The sequence below is a fragment of the Lepisosteus platostomus genome, chromosome 23, assembly GCF_059453375.1.
Source record: "Lepisosteus platostomus isolate fLepPlt1 chromosome 23, fLepPlt1.hap1, whole genome shotgun sequence".
Classification (NCBI taxonomy): domain Eukaryota; kingdom Metazoa; phylum Chordata; class Actinopteri; order Semionotiformes; family Lepisosteidae; genus Lepisosteus; species Lepisosteus platostomus.
This window is the reverse complement of record NC_142633.1, coordinates 12883644-12907842: the sequence shown is the minus strand read 5'-3', so window position 1 is coordinate 12907842 and position 24199 is coordinate 12883644. Positions and strand designations below refer to the sequence as shown.

The window sequence follows — 24199 nt, the reverse complement described above, 5'->3', positions numbered from 1 at the left end:
GGGTAGACAAAAAAAGTAAGAAAGGTTGCAATTGAGAGGTGGTCATCTGGCACACCTACAGTATATCAATAATAGGTTATGAGCAATCAAATTGATTTGCTGATCTTATCTGATCTGATGGAACCAGCATCGCATGGAAGCTTCATGACTTAACTGCCCTTAAGGTATTGATTTCCTAATTAATACACTGCTGAAAAAACCTTCTCAAACAACCCATGTGCCCTGATGCTGTGCTTAACCAGCATATGTGATTTTAACCCTTAGCTACCTAGAACAAGAAATCACTGCCTAAAAATAAACTCTCATGTGCTTGTTCTCGTTGTTGCTATAACAACGGAACTTGTTTTCTGGTAATGGGGGGTGGTTGTGCCTTCTTTGTACTAAGATGGTTTTGAAGTCTCGCTTGGAAAGGGTAAATCCCCCCGCTCTCATTTTCTTTTCTGTTTAACTAATTTATTTTTTGGACTCCACCTCTTAGCACAGTGGAGGTATTCAATAGCAATTAGGTGGCCTTTTCCCTGGACATAAAACATCTCTCTATCTATCCATTTTCTTCTTTTGTATTTGTCCATCGCATTGTTTTACATCTTGTTCAAGGGTAAGCGAGATGCAGCATAACCCCCCCACCCCCACCCCACTCACTGCCCCCCTCAGCACAATGCAGATAGCAGCAGCCAATCCAGAACCCCCTCCGCCACTGAGCTAAAACTGGAGCTCTAAAAATAGACATGAGAAAGACATTTTTCACATGAGTGAAAATCACCTGAAGTCAAAAAATAGAAGTTGCTGGCCTGTCAGGACACTATTTATAGACTTCAACCCCTCTATTTCTGGATACGATATGACAAGAAGTATTTTTTAAAAAAAGATTGTACTGGGCATTCTATTTTGCGCTTTATTTATTTTTAGAACAAGAGACCTGAAGGGAAAGCTAACCCAAACACACTCTGGGAAGTTGTATTTTAGTTTCAGTCAGGCTACTTTATATTTAGATTTGAATCCATGGTACTGAGGTAGTATTGTGAACACAGCACAGTGTAAGCTGCGCCCAAAAGCCTGATTTCATTCACATGTCCCTGGACAAGTTGTTTTGATTGTAACGTAAAAACTGGAAATTGCTGCCACTGACTGAATCTTTGTCAGCTGGGTACAGGGATTGTAATTGTAGCTCTACAAGGGGCACAGATGTTTTCAAATATAGAGCATTCTATTAAAATTAATTCAGATAAACATTATAAAGAACCACGGACACCCACCTGAAAGGTACCTTTTAGGCAGTGCCACATTAACCTGCATACACGTTAGCCAGGGTTTCTGCTCTGATTGTGGCCACAAATCAACCTACTGTATATACACAGTTATAAAGAATGTTTGTTCATGGCCATTTCTCTTTACACACACATTTCCATGTAACCATAAAGGAAAAGACAACAGTGTACCCCTCTAAAAAGGCACTAAACTCACTGATCGTTTTACAAGACGCTGCACAATATAATTCTGATATATTAGCTAGTCTGTGCGGCTAGGGTCTCAAACTGAATCTTGCAGTAGTCTGTCATGCTGTGTGGGCTAAGCAATCACTCCATTTCTTAATCAATCCAGTGATTTGTTTAACCGGAAAATCAGACATGAATGAATGAGTCGAACATGGACTGTACTTCTACTCAACCTATTTGAAAGTGTACCAGGGTGAAGTTATTATAGTAGTTGTGTGAAAACACAAATGTTGTTTTGCTTTACTTGGGCTATGTTTTGCTATGATTTAAGCACGTCTTTAATAATAATAATAATTGCTTACACTTATATAGCGCTTTTCTGGACACTCCACTCAAAGCGCTTTACAGGTAATGGGGACTCCCCTCCACCACCACCAATGTGCAGCATCCAGCTGGATGATGCGACGGCAGCCATATTGCGCCAGAACGCTCCCCACACATCAGCTATCAGTGGGGAGGAGAGCAGAGCAATGTAGCCAATTCATAGATGGGGATTATTAGGAGGCCATGATTGGTGTGGGCCAATGGGAAATTTGGCCAGGATGCCGGGGTTACACCCCTACTCTTTTCGAAAAACACCCTGGGATTTTTAACGACCACAGAGAGTCAGGACCTAGGTTTTACGTCTCATCCAAAAGACAGCGCCTGTTTACAGTATAGTGTCCCCGTCACTATACTGGGGCATTAGGTCCCACATGGACCGCAGGGTGAGCACCCCCTGCTGGCCCTACTAATACCTCTTCCAGCAGCAACCTTAGTTTTTCACAGGAAGTCTCCCATCCAGGTACTGACCAGGCTCACACCTGCTTAGCTTCAGTGGGTTGCCAGTTGTGAGTTGCAGGGTGATATAGCTGCTTTACTGTGTTTGCACTGGAAAGTGCCACTTGGTAATGATCCGATCAGCTCTCAGTACAGTTTGAGTGCCTCTCGGTGCAGCTGGTTGACCCTAGGTCACTAGCTGGCTGTAACAGGGATTCCCCAAGCAGGGGAACACAGTTGGCAGAGTGCCGCTGGATCTTCTCGGCTCTCTCCAAAGCAGCAACTCCTGAAACATTCCCAGACACCTGCAGCCTTGCAGTGCCACCAGTGAGGGAAGCGCTGGTCCTCCAGCTGGCACTGGGGGGCTCTCGGCCCGGCACATGCCACATGCCAATGGGCACGAAGGAGGTGACGGGTCACAGCTTGTGAACCAAGTCGTAATGCACCTGGCAGCTCCAAAATAGGTATCTATTGCAATTAGAAAGTCTGGCAAAAAAGCGAGCAATAATTACAAATTAAGTGACTGAGACCTTTAGATGGACTATAAACCAGAAAGGACTGTACCTTGCAGTCTGAGCCCCTTCTGCGGCTTTAGGTTTGGCCTACCTCAAATATTCAGGAATAATAATGAGTTGCTTCATTGAGATTCATACCGCTGTTCCCTGCTTTGTTTGTTAGAAATGCAACATCAGAGCCCTGGCAGCTACTCCGCTTTGATTTCTTTTTATAGCGCATTATGAATGATTAAAGGAGATGGGTCTATTTTTACATGACTTTAGAAATCATGCACACGGTAATTACGGTAATGTTCGCCATAGCAATTCGTGCCCACCCCCCCCACCCCACCTCAAACTGAATACTTCTTAATCAAATTATACGACAAACAAAATCAAAACATATTCCCAGGCATGCATAATGTATACTGCTGGATCTCATGAAACACACAAAATCTTTCATCACAAATATCTGCTGGAATATTTTTTAACCAGTTCGATCACTGCTGCAGCCTATTCCAGTTGTATCTCTTCATTTACAACAGGTCCCTAAGGGGCAGTACAATAGTTACAGTTCTGCACATTAACTGTCTCATGTTCGGCTGCACAGCTCTGGTTGTGGAGCGATATTTAGCAGTCTGGCAGGATTCATTTTGACTTCCAGCATTAGGCTTTGTCATGAAGTAACAGGAAATTGGCCATGTACAACAACAATTTAATTCGCCTTTTTGACTTTTATTTTTCAACTCTCCTCTGTTGTGACTCAAAATGATGGGACGGCACGGCCTTAAAATGAGAATATCCGGTGTGTTTTATTTGCCAGGGACAGGGGAGCCCGACAGGACTAATGTTTGAAAGACTGTGTTTTTTCATAACAAAATCAGTGTTTAAATTGCTGAAGCTATTGTTCTTGGTGCTGAAGAAGAAAGCAATGCTGAACAAAATTCTGAATTATTCATAAATATAGCAAAGGACTAAATGGTTGTATTCAAACATTTGTTTTTCTGCAATTGGCTGTTCCTGTGACTCAAAAAAATATATTTATCATGCATTTATCCTCATGAGCCTAAGGAAAACTTTATGTGGTTTGTCTTATCTGTTTTTCCTTTTGATCTGATGCACGTTCTGCTGACATTTTATCAGCGCACATTACGACGGGACCACTTTAGCATAAGTATGCTTTGAAATCATAGATCTTTATCGCTGTAGAACAGTTCAATAGCCCTACAGTGTGGTACAGTATCTGTCAGCGCCCCCTTGTTTGCTGAAAACTTACAAACTGATATAAGTTAAACAATTTTGCATTATTTTTAGTAAATTACAACTGCAAAATTGGCAAAAAAAACAATATAACACAGTTTTATATAAATAAGATTTCATTTAAAGTTTTAAGATGATTTGGCAATCTGATACCTTGTGATGCACCTCTTCTTTAGGATTGATGTGTGAAAATTGATTAAATTAAATTAACAGCCCAGTGTTATTTTCTATACACTGGCAGACTTTGCAAAAGGTAAAAATTTAAATTAACTTGCAATTAACACTGCCCAGTTCAGTATGTTGTCAGATGGGTGTATGGAGAGACATAATTACTATATATACAGTACTAAAATTACTTCATATTAAATCTTGTATTATTTTAAATATCTGATAAACTAATTATTTATAACATATTTAGGACTAAAAAAACCTGTGTAGTTTCATGTACTGTATAATGTTATGCCATACAAGCATATCTACCTTCATAGTGTACTACTTCAAGTAATGCTGTACAATTTTCAATAATACTATAAAGTTTGTCTGACAGCTCTGAAGGTATTATGCTTCTAAACACAGGAAAAGAAAACCAAACCATTCATACAATATTTATACTGCCTGCAGTGAATTAATATTAATCTGAAACACAAAGGGAAAAAATCAGGCATAAGTATAGTATATTGACTACATTTGGGGTTAGAAATGGATTGAAAGATTGAAACACATTTTAGTGTAATAGAAATAAGATACTGCACCAATAGAAACCAAGCTGTTTCTATAATAAAAAACAGCCACCAATGAAAGAATAGTCAAGCTATTTTTTTCCTTTTCATCTTTGAATATTGATTAGATGAATACATTTTAACATCTGCCTTGAATTTGTCAGGCTTGTAACACATCAGCACCTGCTTGCAGAGTGCAAGATTTAATAGAGAAGAGAGCAGACTTTTCCTTTGACTAAATCGTTCAAAAAACATCTAGTGAGGACCTCCATCTTTTTCATTAGATAATGCCTGATGGCTGAACTGTTGTCTGCTTAAGCAGAGGTTTTATGTCGGTTGGTGTCTCTTAGGTCTCCAGAACTGCCCAGAATGAAATCAATAGAATCCCCTTTCATTCCAACACTTTGTGTTTAGTCTGCAAGCTGATGGGCTGACATACTGTATTGATCTTCTGGTGTTCTTTGTTACATTAGTCAGAGCTCCCTGTTAATTTTGACTGTTAGTTCTTGACAAATTTCTAGTTCTAGGAGTAAAAGCCCTGTTGATCAATGTGCTGGAATGAAGGTTCTCAGTGCTGTGTTAGCAGGACAGAATCTGGTAAGTGGGTGGACCTGACTGGCTCCCAGAAAATCAACAACAAGAGGGTAATGACAAGGTTGTTGAAGTGTGTCTGGCTTCCTTCAAGAAATGGCTCCATAAGATCTTCTGATCAATTGGCTACTAACTGCCGAACAGGATAGATGGGCTGACTAGCCTCTCTCATTTCTAACCTTTCTTATGTTCTTATGTTCTCGAGGGAAAGAGAGCAATATGAAAGAGCACTGAGTGTGAGCTGGCTTAATGATTGGCCTGTAAAAGGCACTGAACAGGACCAAACCAGCACAGCACACTGCTCCAACGGACATACAACATTAATGAGAAAACAGGCTGAAACAGCAAAGATGAACGAGTCTTTATTCTAAATTTAGCATCGGGCTGGCCTGGAGAGAAACATAGTCCCAGTTCGATTTTCTTTTGAAAAAAAGAAAACCACATGTTCAGGATTCTTTAGCTTATGAAATGCTTCAGAAGGATAGATTTGCGGCAAAGGCGACTACATATACTAATCTAACACAGCATTTTAAGAGATACAGATCACACGCTCAGTGGCACTTCTTCACAAGCTAGATTGGGTTTCATCACAGAGTTCAAAACCTCTACAGCACCCTACTTCCAGATCCTTTTTCCACTATCTGTGCAGACAAGGCCAACTACAGTATGAATTGTAAGCAGCTGGCATTCAAATCAGTCCACAGGTAACTCAGTAGGATACAAATATGCAATTACTTCAGTTGTAGATTTTTGAAGAAATTTCAGTGTGTTAAAAACAAACTTCTGCTTTGTGGTCCTCTTCCAAATTGCAAATCAATTACAAAACTCCCAATTGCCTACAGAGAGAGCTCCTTCCTGCACTGCAAGCATCAAAGTTAGTTGTGTGCATGATCAGAAATGAGGGATTCTCACCATGAAGCCCTATCAATTCCTTTCAGCACTATATTCTGTAACAAAACATTGCTCAGCTCAGTGGAGCATTAGAGAGCCAGGCAGAACTTACTGTAAAACCTGCAATGGAAAGGCCACATATTGAATAGCACAAACAGGCTGGTCGAATTCCATTATTCACACATATTTGTCCGCTCCAATCCCAGAGCATCCCACTCCAGTGCAGGTTTTCAATCTAAATGCCTGTCACTCTTTACTGTTGCATGTGCTGAGTACTTTTTGCTTACACTGCACAGTTTGGAATTTAAAAGAATTAACTAAGTGCTGGCTGGATCAGACTCCTGGTTGCAAGGCAAAGCTGACAAAGCCAGGTGTGGGGCATCCAGCAGGACAGTGTTAATTCCATGGCTTACCTTCAGAGGGGGAACAGGCAGGGGCTTTCCCTCCTTATCCAGGGAGATGAACGTAAAGAAGGCACTGACAGCGCGGTACTTCCCCTTTGCGTCTTCCACTATGGGGTCTGCGTCCACAAACACCTCAATCTCCATGGATTTGTTACTGGCAAAGGTCATTCGGCCAGAGACCGTGACCACACAGCCTGGAAAAAGACACACACGTTCAGCACTGGAATTTACTTGTCTTGTTCTGTTCAATAGCACTAACACCTATGCCTTTCAATATGATTTTAGAGCACATCCATTTATTAGATACGTTTAGTTATACAGTATGTATTTACTCGCAGTGTACCCTTTAAAGGGGCTTTTACAAAAGCTTCCAGAAAGAAAAAGAACAACAGGTTAACCTCTTGCACAAAAACACGGTCTGTGTCTGCTCTCAGCCCTTCCAGATGGGAGCCGAAAAGCAAGTTCCACTCAAGTACTTGGGTTGTGACACACATTGCACAAGCTACCTCTTTATCTGACATGAACCATGATCCTTCAAAAACCTCAGCAAGGGAGAAAAGCACCTTGCAGCAGAGAGAGGCTGCTGCATTCAGATTTTCCGATTTATGCCAAGCAGTCTGGTAGCAGAGACTGATAATAAGCTGGCTTCCACTCCATATTGTCACATAGACTTTGCGTCAGAAGTGTCCTTAGCTATCACTTGGCTGCAGGCAGTAATAAGGCTGTTTTATATCAAGGGGAAGACACAAGAAGCAAATCTGTCAGTGCTGCTGCCGATCTATCTTAGTCAAACACCAAGCAAAGTAGGGGGCCTGTGTGTGTGCAGGTGTGCTTAAAAGAAGTCTCCCTTGGAGATGAACAGGGCGCTGGATGCATCTGTAAGTTTCCAGAGATGCAGTCACCAATGACATGAATCTTTTGTTGGAGTCTGAGCTCATTATTAAGTGTCAAAACGTAGGATCTTTATCGTACACAGCTGGCAACAGAGAGAACTGTGGCGAAGCACAGGCAAACTAGTTTATTAAAAACATAGCGGGCTTCGGAAAAGGCCAGCAAAGGATCTGGACTACAAGGTATATTAAAGTTAACATCTGAAGTCTAAACCCACTGACCTTGTAGAGGATAAATGAAATACATTAGTACTGAATTTCTCACACTTTTCTTCTACATTGTTGAAAGCAGTTTCAGTAACATTACCACTTCATTGTATTCTACTAACAGCTGGGGATGTGCACATACAGAAGTCACAGAAAGTATGTTTAGGGTTTACTGTGAGAAAGACATGTTAGGGGTAGAGGTCACTGTGCACTTTATACATATATCCATGGTTCATACTTCCTTAACATGAAATCTGTGGACATAGAAGGATATTCTTTAAAATTTCTAAAACAAAACTCACAAAAATATCTACTGTATGTCTATTATTGGTGATTATGTTGCCAAATGTTCAAATACCAGGGCGTGCCTAGAATCTAGTCTGTTCATCTTATACTTATTCAAAACATAAATGTGTTTAAATCTGTAAATCCATGCTGCTTTAGATGTAAAGTCTAGGATCTGGCAGTGATTTTAGCTTTCACAGGTGGATTAAAGATCTAGATTAGAGTTTAATCATCTGCTGTAATTTAGCCACACTTAGCCAGAGCACTGACACATCAGAATAAATAGATGGCTTTTCGAAAATGATTCTGATATACAATCTCAATTAACTGCAGATTCAAAGCACACAAATGGCTTATTCATCAATGGCACATCATTTATCATGAGTGTAGCATCTTCTAGGAATTATGCAAACCCCTCTTTCTTTCTAGGTAATTTAGAAAGTGATTTCTGAATGTGAGTCTAGCGTGCTCATGACGTTTCATCTGTGATCTGTCAAAGCAAATGTACTTCTGTCTGCATCAAAACACAGAACAAAGGAGTGCTTTGCCTAATTTATTTATTCTTAATTGAAACTTCAAAACAAGGGTTATTTCTGTTGTCTTTCATGTTCAGGCAAGGAGGCCATTCAAATTTGCTATTTTTTAAGAGGATGCATTCATGTTAACCTCATGTTTACTGCAGCATATCCAGAACAGTATGGGAAATAGTACAGTAAATATACTTTAAGCAGAGCTTATAACTATTAGAGTATTTGGTAGCTTGGTAAAAATAGTACATTTACACATTTACAGCATGTAGAGGCAGTAATGATAGTGTCATGTTCTTGACTTTACTTGTCCATATACTGCACATATCTATATAGTGTTAAATAACATAGATCATAAATATAGGTACAGGTAGTGGAAATTAAATGATTGGCACTGTGGTTTATAAAAGGCTGGCATTGTTTCTGTCTTTTGATTGTCAAGCCTGAACCAGAAACTATAAAGATATGCAAGAGCCTGATAAATTTTTGATTCCAATGTACTCCTGTAATGATTTGCTGCCGGAACAACTTGTAATTCTGTTCTGTACTGGATTTCCGGACTGTGAAACACTGTTCAATTCAGCCTATATTTCCAGCAGACTTTCATGTACAAACATATACCTAAAAACAAGATGTTCACATTTCGTGCTGCTTGAAGCAAAAAAGCAAGTTTATGCGACATTTAAGTTTACCAAACTGTGAACTTAATATTATTATTATATATAATAATATAGAATACAGTACATATACTTATTTATTACTGATATTAGATTTAGATTCTTGTGAATTAGCCATAGTTTTGCTTGTGACTGATCTTGTGTCACATCTCTAATCTTTATATGCATTCAGCAGAAAGCACTGTGATACATATGAGATACACGAGGAGCAAAACTTGCACAAAGGCTAACGACCCTCAAAGCATCAGTCATAGTGTACCAGTTCCAGGGTGCAGCTGTCAGACTTTCTTGCCAGAAACAGTCACTTGGATGCAATTACTTCACACTGTTAAACGTTTGTTTGTGCACTTTGATCTTATCACCTTGGATTTTTCCACAATGTGGGTCTTTAATTTTTCCATCACATTTTGGTGAATTTGTTCCCATTTACAGATTTACTTCAAGGCATTAACAAGACTCTTTTTAAAAAATTCAGCATTTACCAGTACAACATATCTTGCCATATCTGTCTTGCTAACTTGCCCACTGTTAAAGTTTGTCTTCTATTGCAGTGCAAAAGAGTTGTAGAAAGATGGAATATCTTGTTTCTGTCTGTTGCTTTCACTTTAGTCCATGTTACACTGATCTTTTCAATATTGCTTCATCTCTTTCTTACCCCCTGTCTTGATGGGACGTCCAAGGTTATTGCAGTGAGCGTCGTGCGGAGCTGGAGGTGTGTGATTTTACGAAAACTTTCGGTAGGGAGAGAGATCATCCCGAATGACCCTGCAGACTCAGACTTAAAAAGCCGCCTGATGCTGTGCTTCTGAACAGCTTCTGAGAAAAGCAGAGAGCTGTGCAATTAGTCTTAGACGTACACTCTGAGGAATGACAGAAAAGCACGATTATCCTTGGAGGTCCATTTTCTTTTTCGTTTGATGTCTGTCTCATCACATTTCCATGGAAACGGAGGCTTAAGTTCGAGTTGCATGATGTTTTTTTGCAGCTCCAGAAAATTCCACCTTCCTGCCGTGTGCGTGACTGTTATTTGACTCTCCAAAGGCTGACCTTGCTCTGCGCAGCCTGGCAACTCGTAATCTTTAATTACAGCTCTCATAAGTAAGGAACTCTAGGGCAAGGGACGGTACCTACGGCCTTTAAAGCCTTGCTTCTGGGTGACCGTGGGCTCTTGAAGAGCTGAGGAGCTTGTTTCACCTGTTACAGTGCCCATGTGTGGGACTGTTGTCCACAGCACTCCTTAGTGAGAGTGACATCTCCTGATTGCAATGTATGTTCTCTTTAAATTCTTCATTTTTAAAACAACTACCTTTGTCCATCTACATTGACAAAAAGAAAATGGAGATCGTAACAGAATGATTCTGGCTTTTGTCATGTCTGTTGCTTTCCTCATTTCCAGTTTATGTTCTTTGATGTCCTCTTACACGTTGTCAGTCCATTTCTCTGCTGCTTATTACTGTCGTGCGACTGTGGAGAGCTCTGGTGTTGTTAATACTTGAATATTTAATCTTTTAAAATATACCTTTCGTCATTAACTTTCTTCAAGTCCCTTTTTCCTGTCTCATTAAAATTTAGTAATTGACATGCTTGCCTTCTATTGTCTCCACTAATTTCCTTGGTTTTTCTTTCCTTTGCTACTTATCCAACTCCTTTTTTTTCTTTGTATTTATCAACAAAATACGTAACACAGCCAGAAGATGACAGACAAGCCTCCTAAACTGGGATCTCTGATTACAGCAGAGTGGACAGGAGAACTTCAAAAGCTATCAGCCTACACTGAGAGACCTATAAACTGGCATCAATAAAATTGTCAGCCTGTAATGAAAATAGATAAACAACACAACTGTGGTCCCATAAAGGCACAGGGCTCCTTAAGCAGTTTCTTCTGACCTAAAATGCTCTGCATAAAACCTGTCTACACAGTCATTAACCTGTGCAGTCTACCCTGATTTTTTCCCCTCACTGCACTATTCACAATGGCAGATCTGTGCTCCTTGTGCCATTACCTGTCAGTCTGGTTCTTTTAAAATTAGTTTCCTTGTAACCTACATCAGCTAACGCAGGACTCTGCATCTTGCCATTTCAAACGGAAAAGACAAGCACTTCTGTGGCTCAAATATTGATCTGCTGAGCTGGAATAGCTGAGAAAAAAATGTCAGGATGTGTTCTTTCAGCACAAGCGTTAAATTCGTATGATGTGGTGAGGGTTTGTTCTAGTCTTTTCTTATTCTTTTATTCGGTTACATTAATTTTAATAACCTGTGATCCCAGCAACTCCACACAGACAAATCTACAGTGGCTTATTTTTTGCGTAGCAGCCAGCAGGTATTGTGGTAAAATGCTGTGTTTTCATTTGCAGTATTTCCAGGCAACAGCAAAAAAAAGTGTTTCTGGGAAGCATCCATCATAAGAAGACAAAACACACTGCTCTCCTGGGGTGGACAAAAGGAACGAAACTGTGGCCTACTGACATAAAAATCATTGCAGTAACACTTTATTTCTTTAATGTTTGTTTTGTAAAACAACTGTGGATGTAACTGTAGTTTCAGTAGTAGTAGTAGTAGTAGTAGTAGTAGTAGTAGTAGTAGTAGTAGTAGTAGTAGTAGTAGTAGAGGGATTAATTTATCAGAAGTTATTAGGAATACCTATCTGGAGAATGGCGGGCTGACTGTGAGCATAAGGATGTCAGAACTCCTCTTACTTTCACATTGGATGAGCCTAGGAGCTTCAAATGTGGAGATCAGGTGGCGGAATGAGAAAGATGAACAAACAGACTCTCAGTAGGTGAGATTTAAAAATTCTGTAAAAAATCTATTTCTGTGGGTTTTAGTAAGATTGTAACAAATGAGATACATAGACAAAATGCAACTCCAATTCTGAATTATACAGTATACATAGGGAAACACAGATGAGGCATCTAAATAAATTTGTCATCAAGCACAATACTGTCTGATACAATGCACTGGCCAGGGCTGTAGTGCATAATATACGATGAGACAGGACGACTCTGAAAAACACACAAAAATGTGAGCTCTCTTTGAATGTATTGACATGTATATTAATGATGTTTTCTGAAACTATATTCATTCACAATATAAACATCTGAAGTACGTGTCACATTTATACAATTAATATATTGTAGCGATCAGCACCCCCAGCACCCCCTTACACTGGGCTGTCCTCCCCACAACTTCTCCCCTGTTACCCCAGATTTACCCTTTCCTGCTGTTTTCCTCTATAAAACCCTGCTCTCTCTTTCCCCTCCTGCGAGTACGGAGGATGCATGCTTTCTATCTGACTTCCCAGCTGTACCTGCTCTGTGACAAGAGACAATTGTCAATATTCCCTTTCGATACATGATTGTTCCATTACATAACCCGTTTCATTACATTTCAGTACCATTTCAGGTTTAGCATGTCACACAGTTTGGTTTTCTGACATAATACATAAAATATGAACAGGATAGGTTTGGGGGTAAATATATGCACTGGTCTGGCTTAGAAATGCAGCACCATGCGATCAGCTCCCTGTTGAAGGGGTCAGGGATGGAAATGTAACTGTCACCAACTGGCTAGAGCCTTCATGCCTGGTTAATTTTGACAGCAGATGGCTCCTAATTAGAAGCCATTGTCTGAGGCCCTTCCTGTCCACAGCTGAAGACACTGGTATTGCCAGTACACCAGACCTTAGACAGCTGCACATTTCCCCCCAGCCTGTCATAGTATTGCAGAACATATGCTGTTTTCTGCCTTGAAGGGAATCTAACCCGTCATCTAACAACCTTCAACCACCATGGGGACCTGGTTTGAACAAATCTTCTATCCATCTTCCCAAGCTTAACCACGTTTAATTAGCTAATTTCTAAGATTCCTTCAAAGCTTCAAACTGCTTCTACAACCTGAGAGCTTCTTGTAGGCTGCTGTAGGTAGTAATATTGCTTTTATGACTACATTTAAGATGTAGCTAGTGTGAATGTTATGAGGAAAGATGACAATAAAATATCACTGGGTGGTTTCTTTTTATTTTCTGTAGGTCTGACTATCAAGGAAATTCAGGTTGTAAACACTTTTTTTTCTTTTTTGAACACAATTGTCTTACTTTTGTAAAGGTGACATCTGTGACAGTTGTGTTTGGGAGATAATTTTCGTACAGGTGGCAAGCTATGGATATTCTGCTGATGTATGGGGCATTTCATCTGGAAGTTTCCTGGTTTTTAGCAGATAGATCAGATAGATGTGACAGTCCTGGGTGACATTCTGCCCTCCAGCTTGTGGCCTGTCTGCTGATTACTGAAGCAGAACATCTTAATCTCCTGGCAACAACTCTAACATACAGGCCTCCTTCAATCATGTTAATAGAAGCTAGAAGATCTTCATTAGTCAAGTGGGGTATGAGTCATATATTTACCTGTTCTCGTGTTAATTAACATCTTATCTGAAATGTCTTTTTAAATATTTATAGCTATACAAACAGATTCTTAGTAAATTAAATTCTTGCCTCAGATAGCAAACATGGAGGACTTGGCATTTTTAGGAAGTTATGCTTTGAGCTTAATATTTTGTTATCCCAAGGAACACCGCTCCCCAGTGGCTTGAGCAGTAAAGTTGTTGACTCTGAGGTACATGACTACTGGCAGCAATGTGGGGAAAGTGGCTATGCTCTATGACCCAGATTTTGAACCTGAGCCTTGTCACTAGCTGACTGTGACCAGGTTTTCCAAATTGTCGGCACACAACTGGCTGAGCACTTCTAGAGGTGGGGTTGGGGTTTGTCTGCTAGGGCTCTCTAATTATTTTAGCAAAACAGCATATTCTGCTTGTCCTTATTCGGTACCTACAGACTTGCAGTGACATCACAAAGAGATGTGCTTCTCTTCCAGTAGGCCCTAACTCTCCTGTCAGGCATTGTGGAGCTCAAAGCATGTCAAAAAGCTGCATGATGCATCAAAGCAAGATGGGTTGCCATGTCAGAGGAGCATGTCTGGCTTTCTCATTTGACCCATGTTGGAGAGCAATAAAGAATTTGTAACACCAAACTGGATGGTATAGTGAAAAAAAACACTTTCCTTTATTTATAACCTTCCACGAGGTGTAACATTTTTAAGCCCTATGCTGCCTTACCTCACCAAAATTCATATAAAGGCACAAAAAAGCTTGTTCCATTGCTCATAAATGTCTAGCTATTCCGAGGTGATTCCAACATATCCTGACATGCTGGAGAAGGTTTTATCTCCTCAGAAAATAATACTTTTTTATGTGTCAAATCAGTGTGTACATTGGAGGACTCTTCAGTAGGTTTTATCTGAGAAACATGGTGTATAGAATGATCACTTCTCTGATCTGCTCAACTGTTTTCTCAAAGAATGCACCCCATACACATCTGTCAAACGTTCTTGACATAAGCTGATTTTAGATACTGTGCAAAACAGCATTGCTGCATGCCCGAAAATAATGCAGAGCATTCTTTTGCTCATGTCAAACTAAAAGAGAACATTGAGAGTTACAGTATCTTCATGAGGAGTCATAAAATAAACATGGCCTGATCCAGGGTGATTTGCTATTTCTTCTTAAAGCCAGCTCTTTTGTTTCTTAAAAGAACTGTCTGCGATTTAAAAAATGTGTAAGTCTTAAACTTAAACCATGCTAAGGTCTGAGTGTCTCAAGCATTTAACATTATGTCATCTGAAAGAAAGAGGATTTATTCCTTGGTGCACCACTGTGCCACCAGGAGCGGGAAACAAATTCAGATTAAGCAGTCTAATCCTGGAAGTAACTTTCTGATTTTCACTGTTGAGAAAATATGTCTAAACAGGCAATATTACTGCCCCTGTAGGTATGCCTTGAACGTTGACATTGCTTCTTAATTAAAAGCAAATCAAATTATAGGATTGTTTCACCTTTCTAAACATACTGAACATAGTAAATGGCCTGGCTGCTTTATTATGGTATCAAGGTGCTGCTGAGAAAGACCATTGTTAGCCAGTGGCCCCTGGATATCCTCTCTGTAAAGGGAAGTCAACAGTAATTAAAACATTACTCACATTTCAATAAACATGATCAGATATACTGCAGGAGCTGTGGTGGAGCTACGTGGAGCTAGGGGCATCTGTGGAAATCTATTTGAAGAAGCAATCAAGACTCTTCCCTGGGGGATTCATTTTAAAAGCAATTTAAAACAAACAAAGATCTGAAAAAATAAGGTACCTATATACACCCACAGATTCCGTGGGTTTTGTCAAATAACCTAGAATCTGCTGCTTTTTTATTTGTCTTGCATAGCTTCACCTCCCTTGTCTAACAGGCCAATCTTCTAATCTAGAATCTATTTTGTTTACTCTATTGAATATAAATAAACTCGTTGGTAACATTGTATATATTGATATCAATTATAATATGCATGACCAATAAAGCAATATGTATCGTACTTGTAAGGAAAATAATTTCTAGTGATCACTGCAACAGACATTAAAACAAAAATCTATGTCAAAGCAGTACTGAGCGAAGAGAAGACTTCCAAATGTCAAGAGGATGCTGTCCAGAGAAATAAAACCAATATCTACAACAGGATCAATTGCACACTATATAGTCCAGAATATATTTATTATTTTATAAGCTGTCAACATTTCAGCACAAAAGCCTTCATCGGAACAAACATGTCCAACTGATCCTGTTTTTGATAAAGCAGTAGACGGAAAAACAGAGTTTCAGATATCTTTTCTGAAAAAAAATGAGGTGCTGAAAAACAGTGAGATATCTCACTGGCAATACAATATCAAGAAAAACCCACTGATCATGAAATGGACAGACTACCTACATGGCAAATGGTCAGGTAAAAATGTATTACTTTCATCTGGCTGAGAGACATTCTTCTTCTCTGAAAACACTATCTACAGCCTGGAGGGTCCAAAATTCACTCTGTGTCTGTGCAGAATTTTTAAACCAAGCAGACCGCAAGTACTTTAAATAGACAATTAAAGTTCTGCCATCAATCAGCTCAGAGTAGTAGTTCCATGGCATTAAGCATCAGGGGTCTGCCTTAATGACACCAGTCTTTCTAGGTTCTCAGTCAACCATAAACTGGCACCATATGCACAATTACCACTGACCCTGAAAACTGCTTAATGCAGGGTGCTGTACAATCAGCAGATAGAGACTCAAATATTGCAGTTTTGCCCCTGCTGGGATTTGAACTTGGCCATGTATGAGAAACTACAGCTTCAGAGCCACTCAGAGCCACGCATCAGATTGTAGAGAATTTTGAGAGACTAAAAGTTTGAGCCTTCCACCTCTGAAAAAAATTCATCACCTCCACTTGAGTACATTGTTTTTGACCTAGTGATGTTGTTTTAGAAAAGGTCTTGCCACATTTTGCATAGTTAGTGGTGAACATATTCAGTAATGCATTATACTGGATTTGGATAGCTACATACTTTAAATTAATGTATGGTCTCCAACCCTACTCTATTCCAGCCTACTGTGAAATTGTGGAACTTAAAATTGGTAACATTTAAAGTCTTTATTTGGTGATTCTAAGGAAGTGTGGGATTCATCTCAAAAGAATGTTCAATACATTTGTTCAGCAGGTACAATTCAGACCCTTTCCCCTTTACAGCTAATTCAGTCAATGGTGTATTTATCCACTGTAGTCTGTGCTTGTTTGGCATTTGAATGTAAGAAATGTAAAGTGGAAAAAGTGCAGGAACGTGATCAGAGCTTTGACATTTTCTGAAGATGAGCAGGCTCAACAAAAACTGTTAGTGTTTACTAGTTCAGTCACAAGGGATTGTTGGGGTAGCTAGGACTCTGAGCCCTTGCTGAACTCCACTCTTGTGAGTCATTTTCTAAGAAATGCTGGTAAGATGATCATGTGATAAGCAGGATGTGTTGGGGTTCTGGTACAAAGCAAAACATCATAGACTGAGTGAATTTTGATTCACCCAATGATGAACTGTCCATGTCAACATCTCTGTGTCTACAAAGAGGGAGACACATCTGAACCGAGGACCCTGGATGGGCATCACTGTCACTGATATGGTTAGAAAGAGGGCTAGGAGCCAATAGGATAGGGCTAGTGGGAATGAGTACTGCACCTGAAAATGTCACAGTTAATTAGATGTCTTGACTTAAAAAAATCCTGCACAGAATTTTGGAATTGATTTCTTTCTACTTTCTTGCCCTCCTGGACATCTGGCACATGGAGCAACTAACTTTGTTGACACTGCTGAATATCACTGAATATTCAGCACAGCAGCTAAGACTAGCAAACAGATCTTCTGAGTTGCTCCAGAGCCTAGACCCACTTGCATTCAGACCCAAGTCCAGAGTCCTCTTGTGCACAGTTTCTAATGAAGCTGAGCACAATGCAATGCTCGGAATCCTTCCCTTTTCCCTGCACCATGAGTCATACTTGGCACAGAGCCAGCAGAAGAAGAGGACAGTTGCAACTTGGAATCCAGCATCCCATCACTTTGAGGGATTGGCGAAGGTATAAGTCCAATGAGTACATATTCAATATTTATATTTACACTGGAAAATAACTAATTTTCTTCTAAATGAAAATAGGTTTGAGAAGTATTAATCCAGTTATCTTGTGTATGAATGTGAGTTTATATACGAGACTGATTGTTTATTGAAACAAGAATGGCAGTGAAACAATGACTAAGAAAGTCAAAGGAATTCAATCTAGAGCTTGCTTTGAAATTACAGACAACTAATTATACAAGGTATGTCATCAGTTTACTTTGAAGAGAGATTCTGAGATTTGTCATTTGAACTGAGGGATTGTATTTCACATTGAAATGAATATGAACATATGAATTCTTCTACAGATTATCAAAATAAACATCAACAAAGGAAGCAATATATAGATTTTTTGCTTACATTTAAATAGGTTTATATTTTCATAGCTATACAGCAGGAGCCAAGGTACTCATGGAGCAAGGGAGAGCAGTCAGATAAATCAGATTTTAAGCCCTCAGCATTAGTCTCCAGTCATTCAACAGTAAAGCATCCAGTGACTCATGACAATGCCAGAATTCAAGAGGGCTGTTGAAGGCAAGGATGGTTTTTAATAAGCCACTGCAAACTTCAAACTTGAGGTTGCTATGCTTTTGACTGTCACTAGCCTCCTTTCTCTGTTCAACAAGCCACTAATCAAAGACTGATTTGATTGTCGAAGACAATGGAGCTTCATTCTCCCATGATAGCCACAGTTACAAGACAGGAGAGAGTCTTGAAATTACTTTTTTTCTTTTAAAAGATACATGTGCCTGCATGGAGTTTTTGCCAATTAATCATAATTTAATAAATGTTTTTTATACAGAGGTTTGGGAGGAACTCAAATTATAATGTTGCACTCTATGTACTGTACAAATCCTTGCCTGCTGTCCATACCTCTGTGCAAATCTTTCCTAGTACTCATTGGAGTTAGGCATCTCACACTGTGTTGCTAGACATTGCCTTTCTTTTATTCACCTGTCTCTTACTTGCCTCTTTTCAAACAAGCAGCTCTGTCAAGAAAGCAACTGTCTCCCCATACCTACAATAATACTTGATCTTCTGGTTCTCATGATGCCATAAACCCTCCCTGGAACTTTGACTCAACCACAACCACTTCATCTCCCTTTCCCTGCCCTCTCTCCTCTGCAATCACCTCTTAATCTCCCTCCCTCCCTTTTTCTCCCTTTCTGGTTGAGCATCCAAAACATTCTCTTCTGGTCCCAGCCTTTTTTGTTTCTTCTCTCCCCTATCCCCAATCCTTCTTTTCACCCTTCCTTTAGGAACCCCCCTGACCACTGAGGTCCACTCCACACTGAGGAGGCATCAGTGTGCACTGGGTCAGGTCTGCCTGCTTGCAGCCCTTCAGTTTAGTTCTAGCAAACTTCAGAAAGTGATAACTTGCTACTGGTTCCTGTCCTAATTCTGCATCAGTACAGTTCACCTCATGCTAGTCTTTCTGGTTAGAAAGAATTCTAGTCATACTGTAGGTGAGCTCAGGTTTCTTGGCTGATCTTCTATTTTTTGCTGCCATGTGTCCCATTGCCTGCATAATACATGCCTCAAATTCACTTCATTCTGCATCTGATTTCCTCTGAAATACTGCACACCTGAGCCAGCTCAATCACACAAAGCTTATAGTGGACCATACAAGCATCTTATTCACTTCAAACTGCAGTGGAATACACTACACTACGTGTTCCTCAATCGGTTCCTGTAAAAACTTTATATCCCAACTGAGTTGTTCAAACAAAACTCACACTCTAATACCTGAAGAAAGTGTTTTGGGGACATTGGCAGCAGTGTTTTTGGGGATCCTTTTGGGAGTTGTGACAGGTCTGAATTTGAGCCAGGTTGTCCTTTCCTTAGCCAGGTAAGGTAACGCCAAATACTAAAGCATTAATTACAGTATCCGTTTAGAATTGTAGACTTACTTTGTTTTGATTACCAAACTGTAATTGACAAAACTACTAAACTGTACAACAGACAAATAAAAAGTCATTTGTCACCTTTAAATATCTTCTAAAGACTCTGAGTAAGGAGCTTCAGAGTATCTGCTGTCTTTTGCTAGTTTCTCTCTTTTCTCAAAGACATAAAAGGTAAAACAGCTGGAACCAGAGTGAAAAAAAACGGACAATTGTCTATTGGCAAGTAAAAGGTACAGTAAGATCGATCAATTTTATTAAGAGAAAGTCCAATTTGAGCTTTGGTTGTGACTACAGTATTTAGATTTCTATACCTACCTGTCTTAGTGGGAAAATCTACAAACTTGAACTCATAAGAATTTTCTGCGCATTACCATGTTGTATCTGTTCAAGGGGGTTGATATCATAAGCAGACTGGAGAAAGCTACTGTATATTCGATTAGCCCCTAGCAGAGCAAGGCTGCCAGGAATTGGCTGTTAAATGCTGTAATTCACCAGTGAGAATAAAGGCAAACCATAGGTGCTGGAAAGCAACAGGGCTTGTTATTTAGGAGGTAGTAGGCCGTTGAACCACATCGTTCAGAATTTGTCCTCAAGTTTGTAATCTTACCTTTCTTAATCTTGCGGTGGAAGTTGATGGCGTCCACTGAGGCGGTGACAATATTGGTCTTGCAGTGTCGCGCTGCCACAATTCCAGCCACCTCATCCATCAGCTTCATTGTAACGCCTGAAAACACCAGTGGATCCTGGTTAATGACTGGCACCAAGGAGACAGAAGGGATAAAAGTGTAAAGACAGCCTAGTGTGGCAAGAGAAAGGAAGTCGGTCTGTTTGTCAGGGTGAGAGCAGGGTATATCAGATGTTTATGCACTGGTTCTCTTCAAGGTTATAAAACTCTAAAAAGAGGATTTGGAACATATTTGTTAGTTTACAATATCCCTATTTGTGGGTTTGAAAGCTTGAATTTCTTGGACCATCTGTTTGTTGAATATAATCCCTTTCAGGAGTTTGAAAAAGCTGACCAAATTGTATTTCTGCTAGCTCTGGATCATGTCCTGACCTGTTAGTATTTTGCCTTGGTATGGAGTGAACATACTGAATGCTAGATATATCATAAATATTAAAAATAATATGAAAATAACATATACAATATGGTGTGTATGGCTAAGATTTGTCTATAACTGGCCAATATTAATCATCTGTTGCTTTTTGCTAGCACAATTAAGCTATGCTGTACTGTCTTAAACAGTACGTGGCTGTAAATACTTGTGCTGACGTTGAAACATTACAACAAAACGCAACAAATAACTGAAAGATAGGAAAAAAAAATGTCTAATGCTGAAGCCTTAAGCAATTGTGCCTGTTATGATGAGACATCAATTCAGGTGCCTGCTTTTCTAAGAAAATCCAATTTGTGTTTAAGCAGAATGGGATAAAAATGGGAAAAAAATGAGGGAAGAATTGTAAAAAAAAAATAAAAGAACAAATGAAGGAGCCCAAGCAATGATTGAATGCCATTGTGCAAGCAAAACAGTGAAGGCTAAGTCTTCAAAGCCCAGATAGGACAAATTTCAAAGCTTCTCTGGTTCATTTGTACACACAGGGTGCACTCTACAAACAGCAGTGCTCACAGGAACTGTTTGAAATGAAGAAATGCAAGTTCATCAGGGGCCTACAGTACATTGCTTGTCATTTTTCATGTTGCAGAGGGTGACTAGTTTTGTTCTCATCTAACAGTCAGGGAAGAGCATCTTAAAGCACACAGAGGGTCAAGGCCAGGATGTGGTTCTATATTCTTGACCAGCGGTACTGTTGTCACCTAGCTGGTTACAGGATTACAGCCTCTGATCAGTATATCTGCCCTCATGACCATGCCACTTGGCTGTTCTTATGCATAGCTCGACAGCTTAAAACACATTCCATGAAAAAAATGCACTGACTTTCCCTCTTCCACCTAGGGAGCATTTAGCCGTGGTGGTTGTCTGAGAAGATTGGAAGCACTGAAAGATCCACTGATGTTTGTTGGGCAAGCTCTCCAGTAACGTGTGCTGCTGATATATAGGTGGAAAAATATTTTAGAGAAATGAAGAAGTGGTTAATATATCACCAGATAAGATTTCAAGTGGATATACCACAACCCTACGTTAGTGCTGAGTCTGACTTGTGTGGGTCATGACATTTGGACATTACATATTTGTATGTTAAAAATAAAAAAATCTCTAATGTTGTGTTGATGAGCTGAGTTCTCATGAGCACAGCACTATTGCCCTTTGGAATGCTTTTCTAACATCAGTCACTTTCTTACAACAGAAAAAAGAATGCTGCATGGCTTAGCAATAAAAAGCATATCAGATTTGCTAAAAAGCAAAGTCCTAATTAACACGGTTTTGGTTTAAGACTTTTGAAAATACTATTCCCGGACCTTTTGTCATTGAGAGAGGTAATGATCTGCTTTTAGACTGGGGTGTGAATGTATTGTGAGAAACAAGGTGTTGCACCTTACAGTAAAATGTCTGGGAGCTCTCAAATAAATTAGAGTATACTGACTAGCTTTTGCTAACTGCTTGCAAATTCTCCCATAGGATTTGTCGACTTCTGCCTGAGCATTGTAAGGGCGATGTTTAATCCCTCATACCACATAAATATGATGAGCCATCCTATATTCAAGTTTCGTTATTAGTTACCAAGCCAATTTACATATGAACACTGTATAAGCATGAATAAGGCTTCAAAGGCCACTAAGAAAGGTATTGCTAACGGTGCAATTTTCAAGTGCAGCCCATGACTGTTAGTGCCTGAAACAGAATTTAGATATATGGTGAGTATTGATTTCTTGTGTGCTGGTAGTGCCAGATGATTCATTATCTTCTCCCAACTTCATTTTTAACTAACAATGGGCAAAGTGTCCCACTGCATGCCTACATCTATCTGTACACACTTTCTATATAGAAAGGACAAAGTACCGGGATGAGGTGCTGTCTGGAACAGAAGCATACTGCTTCACACCTTCGCTGGTACTCTGTGTGAGGAAGAAGAGCAGCCCTCTTCATCACTTTGCATCACAGCCACCTTCCAACTTACCCCTCCTAGTTCATCATAGATGGGACTGTTTTGCTGAGTTGATGTAAACATGGAAGTCAGAATAATGTTTTCTCTTCATGTTACATGGTTCTGACAAAATTATTTATATCCCATGGAAAATGACAGAGGCTGGGCAGCCCAGCGTCTATTAGATGTCTCCTGATTCAAGACCCAGCTGTGTCACTGTTTCACTGTTTCTTTAAGCATGTTACCAGACCTTCTTATGCATCTCCCTATATACAGTAAAGTACTCAAAACTAAGATAATCATGCGTGACTATACAGATGCTGCACTCTGGGTCTGTGTAATTCACTTCTAATGAAAATGTCTGCTAAACGACTGTCAGCTCATAATACTTCTATTATGTATTATTATGTACAGCATTCAGCTGTATGTCAGGTCGCAGCTGGCAGGAGTAGTGGCAGTAGTGGCAGTCTCCAGTGAATTCAGGTCAGGAGATGGATAGGGAATCGAGGAATATAAAAAAGAAGGAGCTACCCTATGGCATGATCAATACATAATGAATCCATATAAGTCTCCATTAATTAAACTCCAGATAAACATAGTTCATTCTGATTTACATTATGTAGCTTGCCATCTTCCAGATCTGACGTGGCAAAAGTTCCTCGTAGCCGTGTTTTTCCAGAGATGAAGGTTAGGTCAGGCACAGTGGGGGATACGGGTTTCTCTGGTGTTACTGTACAAACAGGCAGAGACATATGGGCCCCAGTGACAAAATCAGGCCAAAGCAGTCCTCATATAAAAACCAGCCAAGTTAAAATCAGGGATCAGCCAAATAAAGATGTGACATCAGTCAAAAGGGCCAAGTTAGCAACAAGAGATCTTTCCTTTAAAGATGTGATGGAACATGGCTAAATTAAACATGAATCTGGCAGCTCAACTTCAGAAATAAAGAGTGGGGCCAAGATACTGTTTGATATCATGTGGTGAAATGTAACAAAAGAGAAACACAGTATGAAAGGATTTTACCATATGCAGTCTAGTTGCACTTAACTCAAAATCTCATTTCTTGAATCTGCTTTGAAACAGTAGCATAAGCACTGTTTCACTCCTGAATATATTCTAAATCCATAAATACCCCGGGGGTTGTAGTTCTTTAATAAATGAAAATGCACCATCGGCAAGCATTAAGATCATTGCTGCTTATATTAAAAACACAAAGTGTTTCTGTTACATCCTGTGTTGTTCTCCATTTTCTCCAGTCCTAATAATATGCTGCTTGCAGTGAGGATGAACAGCAGAACTTGAGAATCACTAATGAACTGGAAGAAAATATCTGACTTAAAACCCCACCATGTTCACGTCTTCTTCTGTGGGCTGCAGTTAAGTTAATGAAGAACTAATCACCAAAGAAATGTATATGCTGGTAATGAAGATCATTACTGGAATGATATTATGTTACTAATATGTACTAATTATGTCTTGTTTGCACAGTGTGAGTTGTGAGTGTTGAAAAGTTTCTTTCTAATAAAGGCCATGC

At 39.6% G+C, this 24199-nt stretch overlaps 1 protein-coding gene across 8 annotated transcripts in view; it reads right to left on the bottom strand.

Moving 5' to 3' along the window:
- Positions 1–24199, bottom strand: part of acot7 (acyl-CoA thioesterase 7) — a 92239-nt gene that overhangs the window by 14823 nt on the left and 53217 nt on the right. For 5 of the 8 annotated variants that reach the window (XM_088617575.1, XM_088617574.1, XM_088617576.1 and 2 more), the window contains exons 7-8: positions 20228–20374; positions 6624–6808 (exon numbers count right to left, since the gene is read on the bottom strand). In XM_088617575.1, coding sequence (XP_088473701.1) covers positions 6624–6808; positions 20228–20374 — 332 coding nt within the window. The remainder of the gene's footprint in view (positions 1–6623; positions 6809–20227; positions 20375–24199) is intronic. The other 3 variants (XM_088617580.1, XM_088617577.1, XM_088617579.1) reach the window with 1 other exon arrangement.